The 19,416-nt window shown below is 35.4% G+C and overlaps 3 protein-coding genes across 5 annotated transcripts; 1 reads left to right on the plus strand and 2 right to left on the minus strand.

The window, feature by feature from the left end:
- Positions 1–321: 321 nt before the first annotated feature.
- On the minus strand, positions 322–4,854 carry LOC136230023 (putative pentatricopeptide repeat-containing protein At1g64310). 3 transcript variants are annotated; one of them, XR_010689242.1, is made up of 3 exons: positions 4,718–4,854; positions 873–3,791; positions 322–597 (listed from the first exon to the last, which is right to left on the minus strand). XR_010689242.1 is itself a non-coding variant. In XM_066018952.1 (2 exons), the coding sequence occupies exon 2, from the start codon at positions 3,459–3,461 to the stop codon at positions 1,788–1,790; it is 1,674 nt and encodes a 557-aa protein (XP_065875024.1). In that variant the 5' UTR covers positions 3,462–3,791; positions 4,718–4,854; the 3' UTR covers positions 322–1,787. The 3 variants fall into 3 exon arrangements, 2 of the variants coding, with proteins under 2 accessions (XP_065875024.1, XP_065875033.1); XM_066018952.1 differs by having other exon boundaries at positions 322–3,791; XM_066018961.1 differs by lacking the exon at positions 4,718–4,854 and adding an exon at positions 4,598–4,706 and having other exon boundaries at positions 322–3,791.
- A 131-nt stretch (positions 4,855–4,985) lies between these two features.
- On the plus strand, positions 4,986–8,401 carry LOC136230039 (uncharacterized). The gene is made up of 10 exons (XM_066018977.1): positions 4,986–5,140; positions 5,351–5,456; positions 5,545–5,722; positions 5,900–5,957; positions 6,044–6,165; positions 6,255–6,353; positions 6,647–6,919; positions 7,110–7,336; positions 7,557–7,778; positions 7,960–8,401. Exons 1-10 carry the CDS (start codon positions 5,046–5,048, stop codon positions 8,062–8,064), a joined length of 1,485 nt encoding a protein of 494 aa, XP_065875049.1. The 5' UTR covers positions 4,986–5,045; the 3' UTR covers positions 8,065–8,401.
- Positions 8,402–10,027: 1,626 nt separating this feature from the next.
- On the minus strand, positions 10,028–19,180 carry LOC136230048 (FKBP12-interacting protein of 37 kDa). The gene is made up of 14 exons (XM_066018988.1): positions 18,968–19,180; positions 18,835–18,886; positions 18,694–18,755; positions 18,341–18,390; positions 18,185–18,221; positions 17,078–17,165; positions 16,898–16,962; positions 16,731–16,808; positions 16,042–16,089; positions 15,354–15,407; positions 13,581–13,742; positions 12,823–12,892; positions 10,714–10,769; positions 10,028–10,285 (listed from the first exon to the last, which is right to left on the minus strand). Exons 1-14 carry the CDS (start codon positions 18,992–18,994, stop codon positions 10,118–10,120), a joined length of 1,017 nt encoding a protein of 338 aa, XP_065875060.1. The 5' UTR covers positions 18,995–19,180; the 3' UTR covers positions 10,028–10,117.
- Between the last annotated feature and the right edge of the window lie 236 nt (positions 19,181–19,416).

The raw sequence follows: 19,416 nt of genomic DNA on the forward strand, positions 1-19,416 counted from the left end.
TGAATATTACAATCGAGCTTGCTCATGAGCTTGTTCATGAACCTATAACCGAGCCTACTCGCGAGCTTTCGTGCTCAAGCTCGGCTCTTTTATAAATCGAGGCGAACACGATTGAACTTTTATCGAACCGAACACCGAGTCGCTCATGAGCAGCTCGGCTCATTTGCAGCCCTATGAGCACGGAAGTTGGAAAATGACACAGAAAATGTTATGCAGAAATGCAATTAAAGAGGAGTGTCCATGCAACATAGCAGAAAATAATCTGTTTCACAAGTGACATGGGTACCAGAACTGGAAATAGATTTAACATTACACCTAAAAAACAACTTAAACCAGAACTGCGAATCTATCATTTGATATCACAAGATATAATAGAGTTGAAACCTTTATGACAGTAACAACATTGTTGATCTAAAAGGTCCATCAGCAATTTCACATGACTTGAAGAATTTTTCGCATTTCAGATATCACACTAATCACACTAAAAGTCTCAAAATCACATGAAGCTTGGGCAGACTGGTCCTTTAGAAAGGCCAAGTCATACTTCCATTGCATGATGCAAGTCCGGCGTCCTCAAACATTCAGATTCACGTGGATCTACAAGCAAGGCACATAGGAAACTTAAATTAGCACAAGTCAAGGACACCACAACTATATCAATTAAGTTATTCATTTCACTACCAGGCTCCTCTTTCAACAAGGCACTTTTGAAAAGACACAAACCGTCAAAAAGTTGTATTAAGGATTAGAATTTGGCTATTATGTTACAGGTTGGCAAGCCATCTAAAAAATGACAATGACCATTAGCAAGAATATCTTTACTTTCTTGTTTATAATCCTATCACAAGTGAAGTAGAGTATAATTCATTTACACTATTGGATATGCCAGAGGCATTTATGCCATGAGGCCAAACTCCATACTCGGCCAATAAGCCGAGCATGGATGACCTGAAAATGTATCTCTCATCATCTACAACCTGAAAAAGTAATACTTCATTGTCACAAAATGTTCCAAGAAAAAATACATACACTGACAATTGAATTGAGAAGAGAAGAAAGTGATAGATCAAGGACATGCTCCAATTTTGAACATAAAGCAACTGAAACTGAAATTTTTAGAGCCTCTAAAGATTATTCCTTTCTTTAACATTGAGATTAAATGTAAACCACTTACGAACAACTAATAAGCATTTAGGGTTTCAAGCCAAAAACATAGAAGGCAAGTAGATATATGGTGCAGATCCAGAAGCAAATTAGTATAACTGTACAACTAAAAAAAAGTTACAAATCTATGCAACTGTGTTTTAAATCACAAGCAAAACAACGGTGAAAAATATGGAAACTCCTCTATACAAAAGGTAGTACTAGAAAAAAGAACCAGAGACAAATAATGAACTGTTACACCCTGTGCAATTCCTTAGTCTCTAAAATTTCTCTTCTAACTTAATAAAATGCATCAGTTGAAATGTACTCCCACTTTTAGTGGATATATTTACAGGGATGAAAAAGGTATAGAATCCTTATTGATCCTACATTGCACATATCAATATCACAATTCAATATAAGAGTCTTCCATAGAATAAGAAGAAACTTATCTGTGCCTGCTGCCATGTATATTAACTGGAGAAATGAAACTAAACCACAGGAAGAGGGAATGTAAGGGATCCCATAGGACATAAATAGTCAGTTGTAGAGTTACTTGAGCAAGGGCTATACTTGTGGTTAATCATCCTGAGCAAAATCTTATTTGAAGAGGATCAACAGAAACCGTTTACTTGACATTTCACTCATTGACTGAAACTGCCTCGAATCCAGCTAATTCCAGGCATTTTGCTTACTTCAACATTTTCGATCTCATCTCTTGTCGTCTTGGCATTGTTCCACCTCCCTTGGCCAGCATAAATGTTGGAAAGCATTACTCTATAAACACCTTTTCCGGGCTCCTTATCAAAAAGCTGCTGAGATGCAATTTCTGCCAACTCAGAATTCCCATGAATGTCACAGCATGACAACAGCGCTCCCCAAATTCCAGAATCCACTGGTTGCATCAAGGACAAGATAAAATTGTATGCTTCTTCCAACTCACCTGCCATCCCTAGGAGTTTTACAATGTGAACATAATGCTCAGTTCTAGGTGAGATGCAAAACTCATCCATCATTCTCCTGAAAAATTCCTGGCCATTTTTCACAAGGCCAGCATGACAGCAAGTGCAAAGGAGAGCAGAGAATGTAGATTCATCAGGTTTCAATCCTTTATCCAGCATCTCCTCAAACAGTATGAAAGCCTTAGCAGCATATCCGTGCAAACCAAGACCTGAAATTACTGAATTGTAGGAAACAACATTTCTGTTGCGTGTACTCTCAAAAACACGAATTCCCAATTCCACAAATCCACATTTCAAATACATATCTATAAGAACAGAAGAAACCATGACATTAGCTTCGAATCCATGTCGAAGAACATAAGCATGTATGGAGCTGCCAATTACTAAGTCTGCTGATTGAGCAGCAGCTACCAATATACTGGAAATCAAAATGGGATCTGCCCTTTTACCTTCATTATTCATATTCCTATAGAATAACAATGCCTCTTTATAGTATCCAGACTGAGAATATCCGGTAATCAAAGAAGACCATGCTACTAAATCAGGCTGAGATAAACTGCTAAAAACACCATAAGCTGAATTCATACACTTGAATCTTGAATACATGCTTACAAGTGCACTGCCTACATATGCATTAGAATCAAAACCACTTTTCAAGCAGAAGCCATGAACCCCTTGGCCAAGTCCAAGAAGGCTAATATCCATTAAACCCGAGATAAGGCCGACCAAAGTGTACCCATCTGGCTGCTGCTTCCTAGTTTTTCGCATCTGATCAAACAAACGCACTCCTGCATCCCAAAATCCACAATAAGTATAACCAGATATCATAGAATTCAAGAGAACCAAATCTGGATCAATAATCCCAGAAAAAACACGGCTTGCTTCACTCACATTACTCAATTTTGAATATGCTGTCACAAGTGCACTACAACAAACAGAATTCAGTCCAAAACCAGAAACAATAACTCCTCCATGAACGATCCTTAGACCATCAAGATCAAAGTTTTCATAGCACGCTCGAATAAGACACGCAAAAGTGAAGTTGTCCGGTTTAGTTTCTGTTCTTAGCATCTTGGTATACAGAGATAGCGCTTCAGAAAATCTATGGAATTTGGCATAAGCTCGAATAATGGAATTCCAAAGGAAAACGCTACGTTGAGGAGTTTTATCAAACAGGTTGCCAGCAGAAGGAAGGTGATTGCTAATAGCATAGAATCTCAGAATCTTAGTTGCATAAAATGGGTCATTATAGAGGAGGTGGGTTCTAGTAACCAAAGCATGCAATTGCTTGATTCTTGAAAGAGTTTGATGGGGCTTGGAGAGCTCAAGAAGAAGCAACTGAAATTGAATGGACATTTAAATTTTGCAGACAAGTTGTTGCACATATTTAATCTTTTCTTTTCTCAAGTTTTTGGGGATGATTTTGAGGTGAGGAACCAACAAGAATGGCTTTCAGTATTGTTTTGATGCCAAGTTTCTAAGACAGTTGGAAGACAAGTTTCTCAACAGTTGATTATTGACTCCGGACGAAGGAGTATCATCTGTGAAGGTTGCATATCAGCTTACATATATGGCCGCATAGCTTGTGAGTATGCTTAAGGAGCTCAATCTTGGAGCCACTCCAGACAGCAACACTGCACTATGAAGTGCCAATGTCAATTCCAATATCCTGAAGAGCAGCCCCTTCTGCAACCAAATGAATTAATCAGAACGAAACTAAAAACAAACCCAATATCAAGAGAACACAGCTACAATTATTGAGGTTCTCACCATCTACATCTCAAGTGGCATTAGACACAAAATAGAAAAAGTAATTTAAAACAGAAGTAGTTTTAAAAGACCAGTGTTTGAAAAGGCCTCAACAGACAACAGACAGACTGAAACTACTTGTGTTTTAAAACTCAGAATGCAGTGTAATGTAGTTTGTAGATCCTCTATTTAGACCTTCAAGGCTTTATGTAAACTATAGCTCATCAAGGGACATGCACAATGAGTGCTAAAGGCATAGAACTGACAACTTAAATTTGTTTTAATTTAGATCTTAGAATGTCTGCATTTTGATCTTCTTGTAAAACAAGAAAAATATAGCAAAAAGAAACAAGCAAAACGGACTGTAAACTATGCAACTCAAAATCATCCATTAAATGACGGTGGATAGCAACGGTGCGGGGCAGAGACGGGGATGCATTTACCACTCCAGCCCAAATGTTTAGGAGGACGGTTTCCGGAAATCCCATTAAACCATTAGGGGATTTTTTGATCCCCACGGGTAACGGGAATCCCCATAGCCCATAAATCATAAGTAAAGTGCAGAATTATCACTAAATCAATAAGTGAAGTGCAGAATTATCACTAAATCATAAGTGAAGTTCAATAAATCATAAGTGAAGTTCACTAAATTATCACTAGCATGTTGGCCTATGCTCAAGTAAAGTTCAATAAATCATAAGTAAAAGCCAGGCAGGGTTCTCAGACTCTTCATTAATAATTACATGATCGACGCTCAACGAACAACAAAAAGTGGAAGAACAAGCAGAATTATCACTAGTACTGGCTTCAATGACAAACAAAGAACATAACCATGAATATAGGGGTAATGAGACAAAATTCACCTCAAATCAAGAAGTTTCAGCCGACGTCTATTTGTTTGAATTGTTGGGAGTTGCTGCAGCAAAGAGGCTCGTTGAAAAGTGACAGCAATGGACTGGACTGCCTCGGAGTGAAAAGAAGCTGTCGAGGAGCTAAAACTGAGGAAGAGATGGGGAATTTGTGTTCTTTTTTTAACAAGCATGACACAAAGCCCAATTCTTCTGGGCTTATTGGGCCAATGAAACGATGAACTCTGGTCCAATTTATAAGCCCAATTAGTTCAACGAGAACCAAGGCAAGTAAATTCTATAGAACTAAAGATTGAATTTGATGTGAGGAAAAGGGGAAAATATGGAGGGAGTTAAAGGAGTTGAATCCCAAGAGATTGGAAAGGATGATTGTTCATTTGTATGGGATGAAACTTCTCAACTGTACTTCCATGCCAGGTTTCTCCTTTTATTAGTTTATTGCTTTCATGTTTATTACACTTTGCGTAGACACCGTCAATCATACCGAACCGATCCAATAAAAATCTTCATTCGGTATTTAATTCCTTTCTTAAGGGGAATTTATGGAATTAAGGTTCTTGATCTTCTTGGTTTTATTGACATGCTGTGTTAATTTGTCTTAATTCCTCCCTGTCTCGTCGATTGCAGAAGTGGATTCTACCATGATCCTAGTGCTGGCTGGTATTACAGTAGTAAAGATGGACAATATTATAAGTTTGAGAATGGAAGTTATACGCTATTAGAATACAACAAGGTAGAATTGCGAAACTTTGATTTGTTCCCCCTATCAAGGGTTCTGTTTTCTTCTTGTTTTTATTTTATTTATTTTATTTTGGGTACAGGACTATGAATGCGAATCACATAGATGCTCAGAAGCTGTTTCTGAACCTTGTAATCCTGTTGAAGATGAGTCTTCTACACAGGTTCATTGCAAGAGTTACGAGAATATTTCCTCATTCCCAGCTGATCAGTATGATACTTACCCTTGCAATGGGACTGTTTCTGAGGAAAATACTCCTGGTGAGTGTTTATATATGTTAAGGAAGTTAATCACTTCAGTCACAAATTGAATTATAACATGGACTTCTTGTTGTTAGCTCATATGGCACACATGATTGTTTCTGTAATCTGTTTGAACAATTCATGGGAAATGCCTTGTGTTTCTCCAGTTCATATTTCCCCCTATTTTCTGAGCAGGATACGAAAAATGTAACATTGACCAAGCAACTGAAAATCCACCTCCACCATCAGAGTGGTAAGCTACATTCTTACGTTTGTCATTCCAAACTCTTATTACTTTTGGCTCAATTTTTCATTTATTCTCAACATTTGTATGTTCAGGTTAGAAGAAACACTCATCAATCTTTATCTCTCTGGGTATAAACAAGCAGTCAACAACACCGATGTTTCAAAAACTTACATGGAAGTCGATGATGGGGATGAATATAGCTTTCCAGTTGATGGTTTGTCAGACTTGTATTACCAAAAGTTCTGTACATTTTGGTTGAATGTTTGTGTGGTGACCATAATAATAATTATTTCTGCTGTTGAGGTATATCATATGATAATGCTCAGACATCGGAAGATGGCGGTTGGACATCAGAGCATCAATACAGTTCAGTCGATCAATGTGAAAGTATCGTAAATGAAGGTATGGCCTATTATCGGACTGTTTGATTTCCATTTCATGTGAATAATTGTGCTTATTCATCTTCATGTAACTACCTCCTAAGTTTGGAATTCAACCCAGTGAGTCAAATTTTTGTTTGTAGAAAGTAGCAGTAGTAAATGCTATTGGTGAGTACTTTTACTTAACTGATGCACTTGCTACTTACAAGAGTTGTACATGCAAAAAAGAATTTATGCTTTTATGGTATTTCACTAATTACACTTTGCAGTTTGATGCTGAGGGTGAGTTGTAAAATAAAAACTTTTTGCTTGCAGAGGCTTCAAGGGATGAAGAAAACTGGAGATCTCAATATGGTCAAGTTGTACATTCTGGGGAGCAATCAATGCAAGATATCCATGTTGTCGATTTGTGGGACTGGGCAATGGTCACAGGTTCCAAAAAGGATAAGAAAGGTCATGCGGCTAGGCTTGTTGGACGGCTGGTGAGGCAATCTGTGAAATTTCATCCTTCTATGCCTTCTAGTGGTGGTGTTTTCAGAACTGCTCCAATATGTGAAACATATCTCAACCTGGTACGAGTCAGAACAGGTCCGCATTTACCACATTTTGTAAACTATACACAATGATCCTTGCATGTCACATGATAGTTCAGTGTGGTTGTGGAGACTGAATGCAATGGGAAGAGAGAGATATTGTGTTATATACTGTGTAGACACATATGTACTGTTATTTACTGCAAATTTATGAGGCTTCTTTGGTATCCTTTTCTTGTTTTCAGGACAGGTATATCAGTTGCGTAATCCTAGTGCAAGATACTTGACTTCCTTGTCCAATTACGATTCTTCCAATCCAACGAAAGATTGGGGTTTCCCTGAATTTTCGCTCAATGTGCAAGATTCCCCTCCAACAAAGTCTGGTGGCAAAAGTGAACAGAAATTGATTGACGAAGACCCCAATTGCAAGGGCATGTTTATATCACCAAATGGACTCTCCACCTCGGAAAAGGTAACAAGGTTCAATTGGATATTTGGATTCCGAGATGAATATTTCGCCACATATCTTATAAAGTATGGGGTCAGCCCTATACTTCATGTTTTTCCTAACTTTTTTTCGAGCTTGATAAAACATACCGAATACCAATTTATTTCCATATATAATAATGTGTATTACTTGCTCTGCAATATGCTTCCTTTCATTGGTAACTTGTCTTTTGTTTCATTGTCAGCAAAGGAGCCATGAATATAGGGATAGAGCTGCTGAAAGAAGAAGCCTTCATGGTGGTTTTGGTGTAGGTCCAGGACAAAAGAGTTCATTATTTAATGATATCAGTGGTTCAACATCTCCTGTTTCCTCATCTACAGAGGAAGCTGCAGCTGAAGCCTTGAACATGTCATTTGGAGCTGGTAGTTATGCCAGGAAAATACTTGAAAACATGGGTTGGAAGGAGGTAAATTCTACCAACTTGTCACTTGTAACTTGTAAGCATATCTTTTAGGGTATCTATACCGAAGGAAGCGTGAGACCAAAAATGCTTTCAAAAATCTAAGTTATCACATTGTAAAGCTGATTAGAAATCATGTCGTGCCTTGGTAGTTTGCTTAAGTTATCTTTCTTAATTATATGTATAGGGAGAAGCTTTAGGTAACACCAGAAAGGGCTTGATCAAACCCATCGAAGCAGTTGGAAACGTCGGCAACGCTGGACTAGGCTGGCCTCACAGCAGAAAAGGCTGAATAGAGCAACTCTAGTCTAGTAGTCTTGTAAAATGACCAATTTATAATTAATTTGGAAGTCGCCCAAACCAAGCAAGTCGCTGGAATGGGCGACTTGCTAGCCTCCAATCTATGAAGCTACATGGACACTTGCAGGAATCCATTCTCACCATCACGTGAGCATATGAGCCAGTGGAAAGGCACTGTGATAAGCAACATATGGAAGGCTGTATCTTTTTTCGAAATATGGAAGGCTGTATCTTATTTCCAAAGGAAAGCCAAAATTCTCAGATTCCTCTGAAAAATAGTGGAGTCACTATTATTTATTTTTTTCTTTCAGTTTAAATTGTTTTTCTTTTCTGCTGTTTTTCTGTTTGTTGAACTATCATTGAATACAAAAAAAAAAAAAAAAAAAAAAAAAAAAAAAAAAAATTGTGGGGCTGCCACAAAAATAATAAAACCGACTTAAAAATTGTGAAACATTTTATTTTACAAAAAAAATGTTAAAAATTGTGCTAAATTTTTTATATTTTACATAAAATTTGTGTTAAAAAATAGTGTTGCATATTAATAGATATTTTTTATTTAATTAAATATTAATTATATTAAAGTAAAAATAAAATATTATATAACATGTGAAACTCGTTGAATGAATAAAGAGTTGGTTAAAGGATGTGCAACTCCAGCAACAATTAGAGTTGCTTTTACCAGCTTTTTGTTACAATCTTTTTTTTTTTCAGTTCAAGTCCCTCCCTCCCTTGTAACATTCAAAACTTGCATTATTATTATTTATTAAAAGGAGGCTAATACAGTCGAAAATACACTACATATTACATATTCTTGGAAAAGAAACTCCAACCAGATCATCCACAATTATATATCTAGCAGACTGAGGACAAGTAGACATAATCTGACGACCAGCTAAGTTTGCTAGACAATCGGCAGCTCTATTGCCTTCCTTGTACGAATGGCATATTTGCACTACCCACTCCTTTTGAAGCAACGATAATAACGGTCAATGTTCATTGATATTCGTCTCTCTGTTGAGGAGGATCCTTACCACATTTGCATTATCCATTTCAAGTATTACCAGTCGGTAGCCTAACTCCCAAGCAAGACGGAGACCGTAAAATGCACCCCATAGCTCTGCAATCATCAAGGAGCAGGATCCCAAAAATATAGTAAAACCACTACACCATGCTCCATTTTCATCTCTGATTAAGCCACATGCAGTTGCCCAGCTTCCATTAGCCTTGGAGGCTCCATCTGTGTTAAGCTTGACCCAATTTTGAGAGGGGCGTTTCCATTCGATAAGCCTTTTGTCTTTGTCCAATTTAACAAAATCTTTTCGGAAGTTCTCAATGGCAAAGATGATTTCTTTAGCTTTGATTTGAGGGATAATGGAAGAAAATGTGATGGAAGCATTCCCAAAGATGGAACCATTGCGACATGACCAAATCATCCAACAAGAGACACCGAATACAGTATTCCAAGGAACCAGTCCCCCTTACAGAAAGCTGGCTCTTCACTCTCGACCTTGCCCAGGAATTTTCTTCGCATGTTATGGTCGGCCTATGACATTTATCATGACAATTCATAATACAAGCAGACTCTCCTACTCCAAGTCCATGTTAATTCAGCCACAAAAAAATTATTGAAATCTTCTAAGCCTCAGAATGCCTTAAATCTCCACCCTAGAATTCTAATAAACCTAGATCTAACGGTTAATGAGCAAATACTACATGGTCCATGTGACCAAAATTGTAGCACTCAATCCTTAAAACTGTTCCTAGTCTTGGTAAAAAAAAAATACCAATTTTGACAAGCAACTACAACAGGACCATCATACACTTCATGCCTCATTGTACCATTGGAAGAGAGTTTGGACATTGCCAGGGGGACCAGACAACGCAGAGAGCGCACAGTCTGCATTGCTCAGACTAAACGTGAGCAAATCCAAAACTTGTTGCAAAGAATTACAAAATGTTCAAAAAGAATAACTAACGAATTAAGGGCACAGTTAAATATACAATGTACAAAGTCGATATGAATATTCAACAAAATTTGTTCAAAACTAGTCAATCTCCGTTTCCTGTTTCAAATTCATCATTTCATCAGCAACGATATTATTTGGAGCTGAATCAGCGTTCCTATCCTCCACACGGGTTTTCTGCTGAAGCTCAAGCTTTAAAGTGTCGAGTTCACAATCCTTCTCTTCAAGCTTCTGTTGCAAGATAAGCACCTGCAATTAAAGTCAGGAGTATCACATTTGCACTGGCAAGTATAAAATTGAAGTGATGGTATAACAACAACAACAACAACAACAAAGCCTTAGTCTCGAAATGATTCAGGGTCGACTAACATGAACCGTCATACGAAACCGTGAAAATCAGTCAGAGTTGTGTTCCACATAAGTTCATAATTACTATGGAGGTCTTCCAATAAAATGATTTGTGCTTCAGTTATGATACTTTCATCAGAAAAATAAATAAATCAGTGCAGTGGAGAAACATCAGGAACGTTAAGGTTGTTTCATCCGTCGAATGAAGGCAGGATTCTCTAACAGCTCAGGTATTTATGCAGTTCATTGAAAATACAGTTGCCCATTAGATCGAGCAATTTCCGAAGACATTTAACCCTAAGAACATTTAATGGCAATCTGTACAATACCATTTCATTTGACTTCTCCACATCATTTGTCAGCCCCTCCATATGTCTATAGAGCCCTGCACAAAGAAGATTAAAGAATTAGAATGAATTTTAATTCGACACTAAATATGTACCCATCATATGAACGAACAACAATTTATATGTGATGTTTGAAAAACAACATTGATTAAATGTTAAACAATGTAACATAACCAAAGTAGTATTCTCTATTAACACAAAATCATGAAAATACATGCAGCTGATTCCTCTTACAAAACAAAAAACTGGCATGGAACATCAAAAAGTACATCTTGAAGATTTGTGACCTAAAGTTCATGAAAAGTAACAGTTCTGATGGCTGGTAAAAAGAAACATCACATTAAGATACTGGTGCTACTGAAAAAGCAAAAAAAAAATCTATATAACAACAATATGCATCTTAGAAGAAGATATAGCTTTCACTAGAAGCAACATTAATAAGAAGTTCCAACACATTTATAATACTTTGAAAAGTGAGAAGATCAATTCATTAATTGGCCGATTAAAAACACTTGTTAATTTTTGTTACTTTCTGATCAAATATTTTAGGCCTGACCAAAGGCATTATCTTTTTAATTCTAACAAATGTTTGGCCAGTATGTCTGCTATGGGTGTCAATTGCACCAATGGTCACTGAAGTTTGGAGTTAGTTTCAAAAACATCATTGAACTTCATTTTGTTTCAATAAAGTCACTGAAGTTTGCTATTTATTTCAATAAAGCCATTCCAACCAATTCAGGCAGAAAAAGTCAATAGAATAGTGAAGTGTCAACCACTGGAAAAAACTCTTACATATAACATGACAGCCGCATGGCAACCACCTGTATGCCAAGTGACAGCTAAAAAAGTAAAATATTTTTTGTGATGCAGCGTGACAGTTTCAAGCAGATGAATTGAGTAAATAACAAATGCTATAATTTTATTTTTTCTATGTCATCAAACTGTCATGACATACGTAAAAGTCATTCATTTCCGACGCGGCTATCATGTCACTATTCAGGTGATATTTTCTGTCTAAAATGGCCAAAATGACTTTATTGAAATAAAACGGAAAGTTCAAGGACTTTATTGATACAAAATGAAGTTTAATGAACTTTTTGAAACTAACTCCAAACTTCAGTGACCATCAGTGCAATAACCCCTGCTATGGGTGCAAGAAGAATTAAAGAGGTCAAATTCCTCACATTTGGCAGTTGATTGAAAGCACATTAGGGGCTAAGCAATTGAGGTATCAAACAGGATTCTAAACTTCCTCTTAACAGCACAAGTAACACAAATTCTGAGAAACCGGGTGAGGGGCCATATATTAAACTTAAAGAATATTAGGATAAGGAAATAAAGTATTAAATAACTTCCGACCATAGTTGTTAAATCGAGATTCGACTCGTGACTCGAAATCTCATTTTACGAATCGTGAATCGAATCGTAAGATTCGGATCAAATTTAAAATGCTATAAAAAATAAAATATTAATCATATTTAACTTTAAATATTTGTCCAAAAATGCAATTTTAATATCTAAATAGAAATTATATCAAGTTATAAAAGAAAGTAGAGACAGACAGAACATGGAAAATAGAAAGAATAAAGAGTAGAAGAAGATAATAATAAATAAATAGTAAAAAAGAGGAAAGGTTTTGGAATTTGTAGAGTGAAGAGTCATCTAATTGAAACGGTTTGTGTTTCATAACTTGTGTACGTTTTTTTGTTTTGTTTTTGTAAAGTGAATAGTCATCTTCGTTTGCTGTACATTTTTTAGTTGTTAAAAATTGATTTTTTTTAAATAGTGGCCTGAATTGACCGACTCGGGTGACTCGGTGACTCGATGAATCGACCGAATCGGTAGTGACTCGACTGATTCATGAAGCTTCCGAGTCATACCGTAGATACGACTCGAATTCTTCTTGAATCGAATCGAATCGTACAAATCGACTCGTGACTCGTACGATTCTAACAACTATGCTTCCGACTAGTTAAATCAGGTCCATCAGCCCAAAAAGATGAGTTTAGGTGCAGTGGAAATGCAAGAGCAAGTAACATGAAATGTTAGCAATACAATCAGAAAATTTACATGCACTTCCACACAGCTAACCTTCAAATTGACTTCTCAATTCTGCATTTTGAGATTTCTGCAAAGCAAGTTTCATTGCTAATTCATGAATCTGCATGCCAATACACGATTAAAGCTTTAGGATATATCCAGGAAAAGCATAAGAAGAAGTTGCAAAAGCATTGAAATAGGACATAACAACTGATATTATAGATCTCGTCAAGTCAGTCTATTATTACAAGCATGCCAATATATTTATGTCAAATTCCAGTTAATGACCAGATCATTCTCATTCAAGAATAATATCAATTGATCAAATCATATTTATAGTTAAAATATTTGGCAACATAATTCAAAAAGTTGCTACAATGCATCACCATTAGTCTGCAACTTTCCCCAAAACAAAGATCCCCAAAAGAAAGAAAATAGTCTCACAGAAGATTAGAGAAATTAATCATAGACTGGAAAGAAAAGAACAATTGTAGAATATTTAAGATACAAACTACAAATAAAAACTCAAAAAAGAAAAAGGCAACATACACTGGAAAGAGCATTTACAGAATAGACAAGAGACAAACCAGAAAACAAGTTGGAAAAAGGCCAAAATAGACTAGAAAGAGCAATAATTGAATCTTCAAAAGACAAACCACAAATATAAGTTCAAAAGGGCCACTACAAAGATTACAGAATATTGAAGAGGAAAACCATATATCCAAAAAAAAACGGACTGGAAAGACCATTTATAAAACATTCAAGAAGCAAAACACAAGCAAAGCAAGTAAACCACCAGACAGCAGTACCTTTCCTTCAGCGGCTTGATTTCCAATCTCTTCATTTTCTTCTTGCAGAGTCCTACACTTTGCCATCAGCATCTTCCCCATCTTGCTTTGTGGAGTAAAATTAACTGCTGCAATGTTATCCTGTAGTTCCTTTACCTTTTTGTCCTTCTCCTCGACCAAAGTCTTTAACAGAAAAATAAACCATTATAAGGGAATCTACTTTATGATTGACAAGGTTACTGGTTTAACTTTCAGCTTTCAAGTATAAAATTCATGCAACAGATCAACAAGCACTTGAATAATTGAGTGTTCGTCAACAGATTTCTTTGAAATCCATAGGCAATGAGAAAACGCATATAACTCATCTGCAAAATACCAATGATTGAGAATGTCTACACAGAAGTTCACAAAAGCTTTGTCGCATATATATATATATATATATATATATATATATATATATATATATATATATATATACATATACATGTAGGAAAAGCTTTGCATAAAAAAAAACAAAAGGCCAATAATCCAGGTTAATACGTCACTACATCAAGATACCTCTAAAAACTGAGTTAAATGATAACTTTGGTAAGCTAGAATAAAAAGTTCTCTTCTATGTAGTGTGTTTCCTTCATTTATAACAGACTACAGGCAATAAGATAATGAGGTGCATCTGTAACGCATTATCCCACTAGCAACTTTCCTATACAAGACATAAATTTCCAATCAAGCAGTTGATGCACAAATTACCCATGAAGTTTGGAAAAAAAAATTGAAGAATAGCAAAGAATTTCTTCACTCAATTTCCTTTGTTGGACATTTTCTACTGTCTTCCTCGCTAGAAAAATTAAATTAAAAATACTATTTTATATTTAGTCTGTTTCCGTTTATAAGACTGTTGAGGTTTATCTATAAAGCATGACCTCATTAGGAATTTTCCTATCCATTACAACATTAAACTTCCAATAAAAGAAGTTGATGCACGAACCTTTGAAAATGAGTTTGGATTTTGAAAAGCTTTGGACAGATATCTAAGAATTCCTTCTCTGTTAATTTCCTTGGTTGGACCTTTTTTATTGTCTTCTTTCTAACTTAAAAAAAAAAGCTCTTTTTATTTATAGTGTTTCCTCAATTTATAAGAGATTACAGGCACTAAGATAATGAGGTACATCTGTAAAGCATGATCCTGTGATGCACGGAAACTCTTCATAACAAGCATTTCACCGTTTCCGGCAGATGTAGGAAACGGAAACTCTCGGAAACTGATACGAAACGTTTCCGGGCACGTTTCTGTAATTACCCAAAATATGAAACCTGTCTCTCAGTTTTTAAACGTTTTCATCTGCCTATTTCGATTAAAATTCTGAAAATTCGAACTTTTTATTTTGCAATTCCTATTCAGTCTAAGATTAGGAAAATTGAAACTTCCTATTTGACTGATAAATCCTTCCTTTTATCCTTTAATTTAAAGAACTTAGCTATCTTTCTTTCTCCTATAATCCTCGTCTCTTAAATCTCTATTGAGCTTGGACTTTTTTCATCTTGTTCTTGGTTCTTGTTTTTTTTAAATATATTCTTATAGTTTTTACATTTATAAATATGCCCCTATGTTTTTAATATTTATACGTTTCCCCCACGTTTCTGTTTCCTATGTTTTTTAGAAAGTACGTTTCCCGGTATCCGTTTCCGTTTTCATTTCCGTATCCGTTTCCGTGCAACATAGGCATGATCTCACTGGGAATGTCCCTATGCATAACAAAATTAAACTTCCAATCAAGAAGTTGATGCACAAACCTTTAACCGTGTGAATTCCTCATGAATTGCTGGGTCCAGCAGTAACCTCCTTGCCTGTTAAGATAACCAAAAAAAAAATTATATGAATGAAAAAGAAGGAGCCACCTTTGAGAAATAATTTGAAAATGCCTAGGATATTAATTCCACTTCAAACAACAGTTGAACTTAAAAACAAAGAGCAATCAGCAATGAATATAAGAATATTATGCTATTGACTGAAGTCATAAAGATTCTGCATTTTTATCAAAATAATTAGAAACCAAAAGGCATCTAATGTTTTTCCTTTCTTGAAAGACTACTGCTTGATTGATTTGAAATCATACCTTCCATACAGATAATTTTTAATTCCTTTACAAACTAGCTTTTTCATTATACATGAATTTATCACCGAGATAGGCTATGAAATTGAACTCAAGTAATTCGACCTAAAAAAATATAATCCAAATCATCTAAAAAACCTTTGTTAAAGCAACTTAAATTTTTTCTTTTCACCTCAAAAACTCTTCTGCAAAAGCATTCATGAAAATTGCATGTCAAACTAATGATAATAAATAGCAGAATTAATGCACCTCAAGTAAGCTTTATAAACTAGTTGGAAGCATTTGTATGAACACTTTTTCTTCACTGTTCTTAGAGCTATGCTCAAGAAAATAAATTTCAAGACGGAGAGTTTAGTATTTGTTAGTACCTGCATAGATGGTGGCTTGAGCTGGGCTTTCAAATCCCGTACTGCTGACTGAATTCGGAAAAGGTTTTCAGTTAGAGACATAAAAATAAGCCAACTGTGCGAAATTTTCAGACAGTCTAGTCTACAAACAAGCTCCTAAACTCCTTACAGAGTAGGACTTAAACCATAAGATGAAAGAAATCTTTACAGGCCCTGCAGTCATCCACTAGAAAAAGCATACCTAGGGGTTATGACATCACCAAAAACTACAATCCCAAATTCCCTGGTCTTTCTTTTTCCTGTTTTTTAGTTTAGCTTTGACCTGCTAGTACCACTAGAATAGTTTATTTACATTTAAGGGAGCTGCAAAATCTCTTGCAAGAAAGAAAATACAAAGGAAAAGGTTTGAACAATATGCATTTACAGAAAATCAATGACGAGCACAGAGAGATTCATAAATTCTGTAAAAAGGCAAGGAAGTTTGATATCCTGAATGAGGTCCAAAGACATTTGCACAAACGATTGAGACTAATTATGGGAAACCAATCCTCCTAAGTTCAACAATCGAATTTGGTTCCATACATAAGAAATCTTGTACTCTTCTTATTTCAACCATTTTTAGATCCCAAATTTACTATTTCAGTACATCTAACAGCATATGAATCCATGGAACATGTTTCTGACATGAGAATATTGCAGTAAAGTCTCACCTTTAATTCTGCTATCTCTTGCTCTCGTTTTGCAAATGTTACAATGAAAGCAGCTTCTTTTTTCTTTGCTTTTTCTAGCTGATAATAAGAAGAATAGATGGACTAAATCCTGCATGATTAACAAAGATTTCTTATGTGGATAAATATAGCTTTATAAATCACTAAACCTGTTCTCGCAATGACTCCTCCGAGGATTTCAGGGTCTGAAGATAATTGATCACAAATTTAGGTTCTACAAAGACCAAGACGAATCAATCCTTATGAAAAGAAATGGAACTTCTAAGGCGATCATGAAAGGTATAATTGCAGGTAATGCCAAATACATAGCATTCACTGTTCAAACTAACCAGGAGATGCCCCGGCAGGTATGGAAGGCTCATTCTCAAATGCAGATCGCCATTTCTGAATTTCAGATTTTGCAGCTTCAAGCTCCGCCTTAACAAAATTAAGGAGAATTGTTCATTAGGTATGTTATTGTTATCCCATAACGTTCTAAAAGTCTTGGATTTCATTTTGAATCACACCAGGACCATAATAAAATCAGAATCAACACAACATCCACCTATTATAACTGTTTAATAATCTCTAACAATAGAAACTGCACAAGGTTGGTCTTAAGAAACCTTAAAATTAGAATGCAACAGAATTTAAGGATCCCAAAGTATGGAAACACAGTATCACCTAAATACAATGTAATCACAAGTTCAACTTATGATGAATATAAACAAAATGATTTTCAAATTTATCAGTTGGCCTCCATCCAAGCTAATTTATCAAAACATAACATGGTACTATGTTAATTATCACAGTGAATGTCCATCTGACTTTCCAAGCGGATTTATGTGAGAAGAGAAAACCATAAATTCATATTTCAACTATTAAGAAGGTAGCCCTGTTTAGGTAAGAAAATGCCATGCCCAGTTGCTGAAAGCTAGAGATGTTGGTTTAATTTCTAATGCTGTCACCACCAAAATTCTTTTGTCCTTCACAAATCTAAGCTCATCAAAACACACTAAAACTAAGGTTCATAATCAATTTCACCATCCCTACCAAAAAAATAATCAATTTCACCTTCGATATTAGGGTGTCCCATGCAAAGTACATAAAGTGATGAAACAAAAATAAGTAAATGCATAAAACAACAATAATAAATAAATAAATATTCTAAATCACCATATTGATATGTTTTGAACCAACATTACTATAAGCAGAATAACAACCACTATTCTGAAATTGCATCTTAATTCTTTAAAAGAAATAAAGCTAATCACTTAAAAATAAAGAGATACAAATTAGATATTACTGTGCAAAACCATCAATGGATATTGCACTTGTACATTATCTCTTACCATTATCAAAAGAATGATAAACATGCTCGCAAAGACAAATAAAAAAGTACAATGAACGAAAAGGAAATTTATGCAAGGCATTGAAAAAGAAAGAGATGGACTTACTTGGCATGTTGTTAGTGAACTTTTACAATTGTCAAGACTGCAAAGCAAAACACGAATAGATGTCATTAGACTATGAAAACTTTTAATAAGAACTAGCAACAGCATAAATATTATTCTTCTTTGCCTTATGTGAATAGATTCAAAAAGTTATAATACCTCTCACGCAGAGACAAAATCATTGCAGTTTCTTCAACCTTTGTGTTGCCCTGCAACAAAAGCAAGCAAGAATTCACTCTCAAAAATCAGCAACCCATTCACACTTTCAACTAGAAAATGATCTTTCACTTTTATGGACTTGGCAGAGTTGCCACTCCGAGGGTTGAGTAATTGTAAAGCATATGTGAATTTGCTACTACAGTTATAACAGCAACGGCTACTCTAAAATCAATCATACTCCTACTATACATATTATGCCAGAATTCCAACACTCAAGTTCAAGACCAAAAGTTCACTGTTGACTGGTGATCATGCATTGGAGTAAAATAAATCGAATCTGCATATGCTCTTACTTTCTTTGAACTAAAAATGTCATCCTCGTCGTCCTCGAGATCTCCAAAATTCCTCTTGTTACCTAAGTTGCAAAACAGGCACGCGCATTACAAACTGGTAGAATAACATAAATTGCAAGGAGAAAACGAATAATAGAAAACCTGTGCGCCTGGTATTGTTGCTGCCGTTAAAATCACCGCCGAAATCATCATCCTATGCGTTCGCAAAAAACTTTGAGCGAATATAAAAACAATTAAAGCCCTACGGAAGAAGTGAGAATGAGAAGGAACTTACATCGTCGAGATGGTTATGAGATGCCATGGCAAAGTGACTGGTACATGAAAAACGAAACCCTAATTTCTTTTTTATTTGATTTTGTGTAATAAATGGGAGGGTGACGGTAAACGGGTAAATGAAAACTAAACTTTTATTTCCCCATTAGATTAGAGTACAGCTGGGCTTGGGGATGCAGACGACAGACGAGAAGGCAAAATTCAGATGCAAGTAAATGATTTTAATTTGTTTTTTTTCTTCTTCTTTAATAGAATGATTTTGATTTTCAAGATAAAAGGAAAATATAAGATTATTTGTTTTAAGCTTTTTACTATTTGATTATTAGCGTATGGTAAAATTATGATTAACTATTGTTGTTATTATGTAAAATAACTAATATGAACATATTTTAAATCAATTGATAAATTAATATTTAAATCGAATCAAAACTGTGACTGCACGTATGGATG

This window comes from Euphorbia lathyris, chromosome 1, assembly GCF_963576675.1.
Source record: "Euphorbia lathyris chromosome 1, ddEupLath1.1, whole genome shotgun sequence".
Classification (NCBI taxonomy): Eukaryota; Viridiplantae; Streptophyta; class Magnoliopsida; order Malpighiales; family Euphorbiaceae; genus Euphorbia; species Euphorbia lathyris.

Bases quoted from the DNA above. Each gene is read 5' to 3' on its own strand.
- LOC136230023 (XM_066018952.1), bottom strand. From the start codon at position 3,461: ATGTCCATTCAATTTCAGTTGCTTCTTCTTGAGCTCTCCAAGCCCCAT.
- LOC136230039 (XM_066018977.1), top strand. From the start codon at position 5,046: ATGGAGGGAGTTAAAGGAGTTGAATCCCAAGAGATTGGAAAGGATGAT. The intron at 5,457-5,544 runs GTAGAATTGCGA...TTTTGGGTACAG, and splicing joins CGCTATTAGAATACAACAAG to GACTATGAATGCGAATCACA. The intron at 7,337-7,556 runs GTAACAAGGTTC...TTTCATTGTCAG, and splicing joins GACTCTCCACCTCGGAAAAG to CAAAGGAGCCATGAATATAG.
- LOC136230048 (XM_066018988.1), bottom strand. From the start codon at position 18,994: ATGGCATCTCATAACCATCTCGACGAT. The intron at 16,963-17,077 runs GTTAGTTTGAAC...TGGTCTTTGTAG, and splicing joins ACCTGCCGGGGCATCTCCTG to AACCTAAATTTGTGATCAAT. The intron at 15,408-16,041 runs GTACTAACAAAT...TTATCTTAACAG, and splicing joins TCAAGCCACCATCTATGCAG to GCAAGGAGGTTACTGCTGGA.